At 36.6% G+C, this 12760-nt stretch overlaps 1 protein-coding gene across 1 annotated transcript in view; it reads left to right on the top strand.

The window, feature by feature from the left end:
- The window catches only part of LOC117402922 (CUB and sushi domain-containing protein 1-like), a 778430-nt gene that overhangs the window by 369217 nt on the left and 396453 nt on the right, over positions 1–12760 (top strand). The window contains exon 5 of the mRNA XM_034004588.3: positions 6748–6955. Coding sequence (XP_033860479.3) covers positions 6748–6955 — 208 coding nt within the window. The remainder of the gene's footprint in view (positions 1–6747; positions 6956–12760) is intronic.

Consider the following 12760-nt stretch of genomic DNA (forward strand, 5'->3'; position numbering starts at 1 on the left):
AAATGGCAGAAATGCTGTGACAAAATACTATAAAAACACAGTACTGGGTACAAGGCAGTGAAGCGGCAGCTAGAGTCATCACAATGCCTGCACAAAATAGCCCTGTACACGCATTTGTGACTATCCCTCCAACAACAAGGAAAGCAGAGACTGCAAAAAAGGTGCAGGGTCTGCTACGAAAATGAAAACAAAAGAAAGGACACAAGAAAAATGTGCAGTGGTTGCGAAGGCAACCCAGGGTTCTGTCGTATTGAACATTTCAATAAATGGCACAGACCAAGTCGATAATGGCACACATTTTGATGTTGTTTGATTTTTATTTGATAATTACTGCTTACTGATTATTATTGTTATTAGCTTAATTGGCAGTGTTATTCAGCGCGTCTCAGGCGTGTCAGGTCCAATTTATTTTCACACGCGCAGTTTATTTTAGACGCGCTGTTTAAAAGTATTTTCTTTCACAGTAAAACAGGTTTAAAAGGCACTGCATATCAACAGGACACTCAGTACTGCATCTCCAGCCCCGCCCCACCAATCATTCGCTGTTTTTTTCACATACCTCTTGATAGTAGTGCATACCGATAAATCATCTCCTGATCACTCATTTTATCACCAAACTCCTCAATAATGAGATCCAAGTCATTATTTTATTACTGTAACATCTAAAAAAAGCTCTGCAAATGTCTGTGATATTCTTTGAGCGCTGGATGCAGAAGCAGCTATCTTGTTTGTTTATGTCCGTGTTATCTATGTGATGCCGGGGCTATCTGTATTCATGAGATACGCCCCTTTTTCTTCGTCTTCTCTCGGCTCCTATCGATCTCACTTGGCGATTGAATGGTTTTCTCGGCTTTTTCTGGAGAAAAAACAACTAGAGACCTGTTTTTGCGTCTTTTTGATGATGTCGGACAAGATCCGACATAGGACCGCAAAGGGTTAATGAAAAACACAGTTTGGGTCATTTATTTGTGTCTTATTCATCATATGTTAACATTTTATAGCAATTACAGCTTTGAAAACATTATTATTATTATTATTATTATTATTATTTTCAAAATCTGGTACGTGGGAAGAGGTTTCATTTTTACATCTGGAGTTGAAGTCCACCTGTATTGTGCAGGGATGCCTATATTTGCAACATCAAGTCCCCTTTCTCCATCAAGCAACACCCTGGAACTTATCGGCACATATATATATATATATATATATATATATATATATATATATATATTAAGGTTCCAGTAACAAATAACAATACAGTGTGATTGGCATGGAAATATAAAGAAAATATTATTACTATTATTATTTATTTCTTAGCAGACGCTCTTATCCAGGGTGACTTACAATTGTTACAAGATATCACATTATTTTTTTACACATTATTTTTACATACAATTACCCATTTATTACAGTTGGGTTTTTACTGGAGCAATCTATGTAAAGTACCTTGCTCAAGGGTACAGCAGCAGTGTCCCCCACCTGGGACTGAACCCACGACCCTCCGGTCAAGAGCCTAGAGCTCTAACCACTACTCCACACTGCTGCCCTAAAGAAAATATGCACCTGAGTCGTTCATCCTAACATCTGTACAGGAACAATAAGAACAATAACAATATGCATTGATCTTTTTCAACATCCCTACCTGACTAATGTAAAGACAAAGGGCTGAGGACTCTCTCTAATCTGAAAGGCCTATCAATCATAATAGCCTTGGACTTGTGTTAACCTCATAAACATGATTCTGTTGACCAATGATTACAAAAAGATAAATCAACTCTTTCTACCTTTCAGCATACTGATCCCTAAAGTTTGAGGAATGTTTAAAGGAATGTTTTGTTGAGGACAGTTTTTTTTTTTTTTTAAAAGCACAGTGCGATTAATTAAAACACATTTCCAGTTCATGAAACAGCTCTGTCTTAGAGATATTTAAATGTTTTACCCAAGAAAAATCACTGAGAAACCTTAAAGAGAAAAGTTTTTGTGAGTTGTTGCAGCTCTTTGAGTTCTGTTTCTGTCATGTTTCATTGCAATGTCCCTGGCAACATTTTAAAGTATGAAAAGCACAGAGCTCTTTGTTAAGAATCTTCAGAGCAATGTTTTCATTAAACCTTATTCTGTTTTGTCACTTTATGTATGTTTTTTTTGGGGGGGGGGGGAGCTGTACAGTATATGGTTTTTTTAGGTCAAAACCTCATTTTCAGTTAAATCATATTTAGCGTGTTTGCTGTTATTAACATTTGTAACTTATAATTTAGTGTTTTAAAATTCATATCTGTTTTGCTTTATTTATTTACTGCTATATATTTAGTGAGTGGCCAAGAAAAAAAAAAACAACGCCCTTCCTTGTGAATATAATATGGTGCGGTATTATATGTGTTATTCACAAATAAATGTAAGAGTTTTGCAATCATTCTGAGTCGCTTTTATGGTATTTCTTGTGGCCTGCCATTGACACATGAAGCCTGGGCTTGTACAGCCAAAGCTTATTTATAGAAGTTAGTGGAATCGCCATCTAGTAAACAGCTACCGGTACTGTAAGTATTGCAGACTTGATCATTTGTATCTGTTTTCTAAAGACACTTTGGTTGATCTTGGGGATGTTAAAAGAAAAGTAGTTTGAAGCTACTTAATTGTAAGCCTGATTTATTTGACGCTTTTGTTTCAGTGTCCTATTTTATATTATAATTTGCACTGGTATATTGAAAACAAATGTACTATATAATTCACTGTATAAACATTAAAATATATATTTAAACAAAAGTGACATAATAGAAAAAGCAACACCTATTAGCAAAAATATTTCTTCTCCTTAGGCTTTATGCTTTCAGAAAAATAATTTTAATTATCATGGCATATATTGAATGTAAGTGTTTGTACTCAATGACGAGAATATTTATTAAGTTTTTAATTTATCATATAAATGAGCTGCATGGTTGAACTGTTTTGTAATTATATCTTTTATTATGCCAAAAGCTATCACTAGTCAAGCAACAACAAAACTCTTGGTGTTTTAATGGAATTTTACTGGAGATGGGATCTGTGCTTCTAAGTATCTTTCTGTTGTAAGCATTATAGCCCCTAAATATATAGGGAAGCAGTGCACTATACAGGTTTGAAAATGCAGCAACAGGATTCTATTGGACATTTTAAACTGGGGAGAAAAACAGTGAGTTTATAATTGATTGTTTTCCAGATTTGATTAATTTAAAATCTGCTCTTTTAGTGGTAATTAAAATTCTTACATTAGACGGTAAAAAACCAACAAGCATATTAAATAAATAAAAGCACATGTTACTATGTTATCTGGAAACCCCTATTGTTCACTTTAAAATGATAAATAATACATAGTAATATTTCATTTTAGACAACTAGTACATAGAATCAATTTGTAACTCAAAGAGAAGAACCCAAGTGCATGCCCTAATATACACAGGGTAAAAAAAAAAAAAACCTTTCTCATAGCAATTTTACAGTTTGGTTCTAAATTATATAGGAAAGTCAGAAATAATTACCTTTGCTTTTTAATGGTTCACAAATATACACTACTTTAAATGATCTTGCACTTAATTAGCAACTTATAGAGGAGGTGCATAGTATACATAGCAAATCATTAATTACACTGTGTAACAATTTTTTATTTTTTTTTTTGGTTCCTGGGTAGTAAGTGTTATTTCCTAATTGCTTATGCCTCAAAAGTATAGAAAATGACTATTATACCCCACAAACTTTGCTTTTGTGACCAGGACAGTGATATTTTGAAATGTACCTATTTTCCAGAACATTCCAGATAGATTCAGTGCTGAGTAAACTTGGAGTAACTTCTAGAACTTTCTAGTAATATAAATAGTAGTATAAATACAGGGGCCTTAAGCCCACCAGTTCAGTTTAGTTCCAGCTGCCTAAGTGGATACATATCTGCATTTTTCTGAGATGGCATCAAGAGGCTGCAAGCATCCGGCAGATGCATTTTGCTATGTCTGCGGCCAATTTATCAAGACAAGAGCGAAAAAGTACTCAGTGGAAGCATCTGCTAAGATGTGTGAGGCCTACAAGGCATATTTCGGCATGCCTGTCGGGGATCAAGACAAACCCTGGGCACCTCATTTCACCTGCGAGCACTGCAAAAAAACTCTGGAAGGTAAGATGGACAATTGTTGCTCAGAATTTTGTTATAAAATTTGTTAAAATTGTAAAAGTTTTTAATTTTAAAATGTTTTACAATTGTCAATGTTATTGAAAAAATATATCGTATATGAAAAATGTTGCGAGAATCTCTTACACATTAGTCATGGGTGAAATAAAAGTATTTTTGTAGGATGGTACAGAGGGGAAAAGAGAGCCATGAAGTTTGCTATCCCAAGAATTTGGCGGGAACCCACTGACCACTCAAGCAACTGTTACTTCTGCATGGTGGACCCTTCCAAACGTCGGACTGGCAAGAATGCACCTAATATCACGTATCCGGACCTTCCTTCATCCATCGCCCCGGTGCCACACTGCCATGAGCTCCCCGTACCCACTCCTCCGGAGAGAGTAGCCGTCTTTAGAAGAGAGCAGCAAGTCAGAGAGCGAGGAAGATGTTGTAGATCCAGATGACAATTTCAGAGGTGGAGCTGAGGAGAGAGACCCCATACTACCCCAACCAAAAAGACCTCAACGACTTGATTAGAGATCTTGGTCTCACCAAGTCCAATGCCGAGCTTTTGACGTCTAGGCTCAAGCAGTGGAACTTGTTGGATGAAAGTGTGCAAGTCGCAGATCAGAGGAAGCGTCACCAACCTTTTTCCAGCTTCTTCACCCGTCAAGATGGGCTCTGCTTCTGCCACAATGTGACCAGTCTGTTCGAGGCAATCGGAATCGCCTGTAACCAGAATGAGTGGCGCCTCTTCATTGACAGCTCATCCAGGAGCCTCAAAGCTGTGCTGCTCCATAATGGTAACAAGTACCCGTCTCTTCCCCTGGCTCACTTGGTGCACCTCAAAGAGGATTACAACAGCATCAAGACCTTGCTGGACGCCTTGAAGTATGATGAGTACGGCTGGGAGGTCATAGGAGACTTCAAAATGGTGGCATTCCTGATGGGTCTCCAAGGCGGTTTTACCATGTTTCCCTGCTATCTTTGCCTTTGGGACAGCAGGGACACCAAGGCGCACTACCACAGGCGGGACTGGCCACAGCGGACCGAGTTCTCTGTGGGGAGGAACAACGTCAAGTGGGAGCCACTGGTGGACCCCCGGAAGGTGCTGATGCCACCACTGCACATCAAATTGGGCCTTATGAAACAATTTGTCAGAGCTCTAGATAAGGAGTCGGCAGCCTTCAAGTACCTACAAGACTTCTTGCCTAAGCTGTCTGAGGCAAAGGTCAAAGCCGGTGTCTTCGTCGGACCACAGATAAAGAAGATCCTGGAGTGCAATAAATTCCCCAAGAAGCTCACTAGTAAGGAGAAAGCGGCTTGGAACAGCTTTGTCGCAGTGGTTCGGGGCTTCCTGGGCAATCACAAAGCTGAAAACTATGTGGAGCTGGTTGAGACTCTGGTGAAGAACTACGGCACAATGGGCTGTAGGATGTCCCTCAAAGTCCATATCCTTGATGCTCATCTTGATAAATTCAAGGAGAACATGGGAGCGTACTCGGAGGAGCAAGGCGAGCGCTTCCACCAGGATATACTGGACTTTGAACGCCGCTACCAAGGACAGTATAACGAGAACATGATGGGAGACTACATTTGGGGGCTGATTCGTGAAAGTGATTTACAGTATAATCGTAAATCTCGAAAAATTTCTAAATCTTTTGTAGTCATTTTTGTATTACTTTAGTATAAATACATGTTAATTTGGATTCATATGTTGTTTTTTTCTGACTTTATGTGAACGAAAAGACACAAATTCGCCCGTTTTCTCATTGGAAATAGGTAAATTTCAAAACATCACTGTCCTAGTCACAAAAGCAAAGTTTGTGGGGAATAATAGCCATTTTCTATACTTTTGAGGCATAAGCAATTAGGAAAAAACACTTACTACCCAGGAACAAAAATTGTGTTACATAGTGTTAACATCATTAACATGTGAGGAACAAGTTTAGGATCCTTGGAATACTTTATGTGAAAATCTTCAATTTTGTGGTTCGTTTTATTGACTTACTGGGCTACCATACTCAGTCATACAGGTTGTAAACGCATGTCATTGGATAGGGGAGGGATTGAATTTCACTCTCTAGTATTTTCTGGTATTTTGTGAGTGTAGAGTCCTTTGGGTAGCAGAATATGATGTTTTATACATGTATCTCTTTGAAAACCCAAAGTGGAATACATAATACTAAATATAGTGCTGAAAAAAAGATGTTTTTATGGTTTCTGAAGTACTTTCTACATTTCACCAAAATGTTTTGAAAAAAGGACACCAATTTCAAGATGCTACTTCAAAACATAATACTAAAAAAATAAAATAAAAAAATAAAATTATAGGAAGAAAGTCAAATACAGCCAAATAAACCCTGGTCCTGGGGGAGCATCCCACTGAAAAACACTTGGGTCTTAAAGGGTTATTATGCAGTCAATTTGTCCCTTCTCCTTCTCGCACATATAGTCTCTCTTTCTTTACACTTCAGAAAAAAAAATGCATATTCGGAACGGAGTCTTGTATGATCTGAGTACTCGGCACACTTACCATTAAAAAAACAATAGTTTCAATCTTCTGACTTAAGATAGGTTTCATTAATTGTTTTCTTGTTTATTTGTTTTTCAAGCTGAAGGAGCTTGTGGTGGAACATTAAGAGGCACAACTGGAACAATATCGAGTCCGCACTTCCCATCTGAGTATGAGAATAATGCTGACTGCACATGGAGCATACTTGCAGAACCTGGGGATACCATTGCCTTGGTCTTTACAGATTTCCAGCTTGAAGATGGATACGATTTTCTTGAGATCAGTGGAACTGAGGCCCCATCAATATGGCAAGTAGACACAACTTTCTGAGTGGTTTTTCTTGGCTATTTCTAAGGTTGTTGCAGAGCTGTTGTTTGAGTAGCGCCAAGGGCTGGTTGCATGAAAGTGGACTAGACAACTCTAGACTGGTAGCTAGAATACAAAAAAAATTGATATAGAATTATATATTTTTTAAACCTGAAATGTATTTCTAATATATTTTCTTAAACATGACATGTTGCTCAAATATATTTATAATATACTATAAATGTATTTTGTAAATCAACATATTCACAATACATTGTAAAATATGTTGTAAATAAATATATTCACATTAATATATTTAAAAGTGTATGCAGTGTTTTCAAACAATATATTTATATAGTGCATATAATGGGAGACTGCGACGGTCAGGCAGCACTAAATTTAAAACAAGAAGGCTTCATAAGTTTAACCATGTACAGCAGATAAAAACACAGACACTGTGATTTTAATTCGGTAAATAAGTTTATTCTTGACGGAAAAAATATGGTTGTTAATCAGTTTTTCTGCAGATACTGAAGTGTTACAGATAACTCATAAAAAAAAATAACTGGGCTAAGCGTAGTATTTAGACGAAGAATAAAAGAGAGGTCAATAACAATCAAGGACACAATAGGCTGTTCATATTTTAAGTCACCTTATATTTAAACTGTATGTCCACCAATATGAAAAAAGAATGAAATTGTACTTTTTACTTTCATAGCTCTATTTTCAGTAACAATTCCAAACACCTGTTGTAATGCAAACAGCCTTTTAGCATATGTAGAAAGCTTTTCATTTTTGTACTTGAGTGTTTTATATACACTGAATTTTTACAAAATGTTGATATATTCCGTTATGTTTAAAGATAGTAGTAATTTTTAAGTGAAATTGTGGAATTCCATTCCTTTCTTATTTATTTGCTTCATATCTGTTTGGTGGAACACATGCAAAATATGGTGTGTGACCTAAGATGACATTGGGGTTATGTGACTTTTGAAGTTACTGGTGCATAGAGGTAGTACACTTTGAATTACTGTCTTAATGTTTGGTACACAGCTGTATTCTTTGATTTTCTTAAGTTCAATTTTTAGTGCTGTCCGTTAAATATTAACCCTTTCACTGCTGCATTGCTTTAACCTCTGATCATATCCATGATACAGACCACATGCTTTGACAAAGGGTCTTTATTGTTGGTACACAGTTGTATTCTACGATTCTCTCAATACAGTTCCATTATAGCCATATTGATCTGATGTGACGTGACCCCTTAGATCATGCTACCGGGAATGCTTTGTTTGTGTTCAAATGTGTATTTATTTATTTATTTATTACATTTTTTCTTGTTGCACCATGTGACAGGATAGCATCATGGCCAAAGCTGTTAACAGGGAGGAGGGAGACTCGGAGACAGAGAGCTGCAGTTTAAAGTGTTGTTGCACAGGTTTATTGACATGAAACATGAACAAAATAAACACAGGAACAAACCAACAAGGTACAGGGACCCAGGATAAAAGGTTTAAACAAAACACCTCAAATACTTTTATATATATATATAAAAAAAAAAACTACCTTATTGGCTACCTTTATATAGCATGTGGTTGGGGCTTAATTGACCATCAATTATTCAGTCAAAGTCCCAGCCACATTCCCAACATGGATTCTGGCAGGGATGGAACTAACCCCATCCTTGCCAAACTTCAATTATTCAAAATAATCCATCTGTATTTACACTATATACACACAGGGCTTCTGCCCTGTCACACACCCATACATAAATATCGGTGTGAAACATATTTTTATCATTCACTTAAGACCTTTTGTTTGAGGCAATCAAAACAAAATGATATCTACCTGACACATCTGGGCAATTCCATGGGAAGGTCAACCCAAGGGGTAATTTTTCAAAATCATCCTGTCGTGGTGAACTTATACTCATTTTGCAGGGAATGTTGTCTACTTATAGGATTTGTAGGCATTACAAAATATAATTATGGATTACAGGAGAAAACCTACCTTTTTTATATGTAGTCTATTCTCTGGTTATAAAACTTCGTGGGAAATGGAGTAATTTCAATTTTTACATGTTACTAAAGAATAATAAATAAATCCTGATCATTCTTTCTAAAGTGGACTGTGTGAGGTTAATCATAAGGGCAAGCAGTTAATTTCCTCATCACTCCATTTTATGAAAGTGTTTACAATGGCACTGACTCCCAGTACGTCCGATACCGAAATTTCAGTTTGCTCCTGCTTTACGTTTTGAAATTAATTTAATGCTATAGGTTCAAAGCACAAATGGTACCATCAGCATATTTACCATATTGATTGCTCACCACAATCGCTAGTTTAGCAGAAATCCTGGTGTCGGACATACATTTTTTTGTACGTCCGACACTCGTACATCCGACACCACATTTTAAGTGTTAAATACCACCACCTGCTGTTCATGTGCAATGGGATATCACTTTCAACTTCCTAGTATGCCATCTTGTGTTCACAAATGAACACATGGTTGAACAGGTGGTGTGATAATCCTCACTCATCCAAGAATACAGGACACACTAAGGTAAGATATAATCATTGATAGGAAATACTTTTTTTATCATTCAGAAAGGCTCTTAGTATAGCCTATATATTATACCAATCATACTGATCATAAAAGAGCATGTAAACAAAAACAGGTCAATGAGCAAAGACATGACTTGTAATAGTAGCCCAAAAATAGTATTGCAAAAAGTTACTCACTCCTGTATCTGTGAGGCTTTCTGTAACTGATCATTTAGCATGTACACCTTCATGATCCATATCCTTGAGTCATTGAACAGCAAATATCCTGCAATGGAAGAAGTCAAGATCTTTTCAGATGGGGCTAGCTCCCAATTCAAACAGCGGTTCCTCTTCTCAAACCTGTATATTGCCTTCCACAGAGCAGCTAAGGGGATAAATCCAGGAATAGATGTCTGGTATATCTCAGTAGAGCAAATTGAAGAGGAGAGGAACATGCTTTGGTCTCACTGGGAAGTCACCATGGCAATTCCAAATACACAAAGAATTCACAGCGTTATAATACTCACCTCTTGCAACTGCAACAATTTATATTGTAATTCTACAATTGTAAACAAATTGTTGTTAATTTGTTTAAGTTCTATTGAAATAACATATATATATATATATATATATATATATATATATATATATATATATATATATATATATATTGACATAGAAATTGGCAAAATAATTGGGCAGCTGGGTAGTTAAAAGGCCTCAGCTGAATAATAGTGATTTAGAAGGATAGGATTACATGGTACCAGTCGTCTTACCTGAACACAGATTTCTGCCTGCAATGAATGATTTATTTCCTTAGAGGGATCAGTACTACCAAGACATCAATGCTCCTCGCCATAAATCCAGAAGGATAAGAGACTGGTTTGAAAAGCACAACAGGGAATTCACACACCTTCACAAGACTGCACAATCCAACTGTCACTGAAATTAAACACTAAAACAGTAGGTTACAATGTGTTATTCATATGTAATGCCTGCACCAGCCCTCTAGAGGGGGAATGAAAACTCTCCCTTGACCTCCCTTCTAATTGCTGCTACTGCTCCTGGGTCTCTGCTGCTAGTTGGTTGGATGGGCTTCAACCATCACCTCCTTTCTGTAGTGTAATATACCAACAGTGATATTGTACGATGCCTCCACTTTGGGGTTTGCGAGCTAACTGAAGTGGCTATTATTACCCTTAAGAATCTATTTCATTGTTTGAAACAACCGGTCCTTAACTGTCCCACCCAAATAACCAAACCAGACATCAGCTGCTATAGTATATAAATGACAGGGATTCGCACATATAAAATGTAATTAATTATACAAAATAGTAATTTTAAAATAACAATAATAAAATGTAAATACACTTAACAAAGGAAACTTATTACTAATAAAAAAATACAAATTTTCAAATATTAATTTGGAGAACAAGTGACTAATATATGTACACACAGAGATCTCACTAAGCTCATGAGCGGTTAGCTATACCGGAGAGATATTATGTGAGCCCAGATAGTGTAGTGAATATATAATTAGAGTTCAGTTGCAGGCCTGTAAGTAGGTTGTGTGCGCGGAGGTAGCAAATACCACTTCAGACATGTCATATACAAGCCCAGAAAGTACAACAAATAAAAACCCAAATTAAATGGGTGTTTAAATCAGGTGGAGATCCACACAGTACTCACTGCAGTGCGCTGTCCTTGTGAGCTCCACAGATGCGTTTTTTCCTAGGTGAAGCGAAACATAATAAAATATGTAAGTAATCAAGCAGATTAATATTTTATAGTATAAAGAATTGGTGTTAAATTCTTAGATGTAAACACACACTCCTCCACTGCTGCTGTCACTGCTTCTTTCTTCACCACCTACTCTCTCATTGTTCCCTGCAGCTTGACAGACAGGTCTGTGTTTCTAGGCTGTTTGTATTGCGTGTCTGCATTCGATTAATTACAAGGACAGCCAGGGCTACAGATATCCTTGGCGAGAAAATGTATGTACTGTACCTGACATTACAGTCAAACCTGCTAATAACACCCCTGCAATCTAAAAGTAATTATAGACAGGTGATTACTATATACAGGGGGTCAACAGAGTGGTCTCTAAAGACAAGATATGGTCCTTTTATACAGGTGTTCTTTAATACAGGTTGGAATTAGCTTGTTTTTTTGTTTTGTTCTTTATAAAAGATGTGATTCAAGGGAAATCCAAACCCCATTATTACAGTAGAAAAGAAACTGAAAAATAGTTTGAGACTGTGGGCCTCATTCACTGTGTAATTCACTACACAGTTCCCTTAGAAAAGATAAAACTTTTATATTATAGTATTTTACTATACTAAGGGGACAGTATATTTTATCGACACATACACCTGCCAGGATATGCTATAACTTGATTTGACTCGTGTTTTACAGAGCTGTGAAATACCCTTGGATCACATCAATCCTTGATTATTCCAGAATGATACCTTATTCTTGGTAAAAGGGCTGCCTTAGTTGAAAGGAGGGTGGCCGTTTACCTGTGGTTTTTATCAATAGATATACTGCTGCACCCATGTGTACTGTAAACAACAGATCTAGTAACAAGTAAATCAGAATGCTAGTTTAAAGTTAGTTGTCATTTGTTTTGTGACAAACTGTTCTGAACCCAATTTTTGTTTCATAAAATCAATTAAAAAAGCAGTTTAGTGCATTTAGGATCCCTTTAATTTAAAATAACTATTACTTTAGAAGCATGAACTGATACATGCAACTCCCTATAATTCAAGCTGTAGACAGCCCTCCCGCCGTGGCAAACCTACTGATGCAAGACACAAGGTATGGATAGAACACTATTCTTACACATGGAACAGTAATGCATTTTAATTAATGTTATAACAATTTTCCCATGCACAATGTCTTTTTCTGTCAAGGTACTTTGGAAAGACCTGCTATATAAACAGTCAATAATTTACTTATACATATATCCACAGCAATGCAAACAAATCTAAGCTTATATTTAAATGCAATAATATCTAATATCTCTTTTCTATCCGTATTATAACTCACCACCATTCCATTTCAAAGCGACTGCTAGTCGTGAACCAGAGGTACAATACCTTGTACAGGCGCATGGCTCATTAAACAACCATGGATATACTGGTATAGACAGCTCTACGACATAACAGAGGCCAGTTTAGCAAAAATCTTAAACATCGGTTAAAATGTTTGAAAAATATTTATCAAGGCTTGAATTGCTATTGTACGCTAAAAGTATTTTTTAA

Source organism: Acipenser ruthenus, chromosome 5, assembly GCF_902713425.1.
Source record: "Acipenser ruthenus chromosome 5, fAciRut3.2 maternal haplotype, whole genome shotgun sequence".
NCBI lineage: Eukaryota > Metazoa > Chordata > Actinopteri > Acipenseriformes > Acipenseridae > Acipenser > Acipenser ruthenus.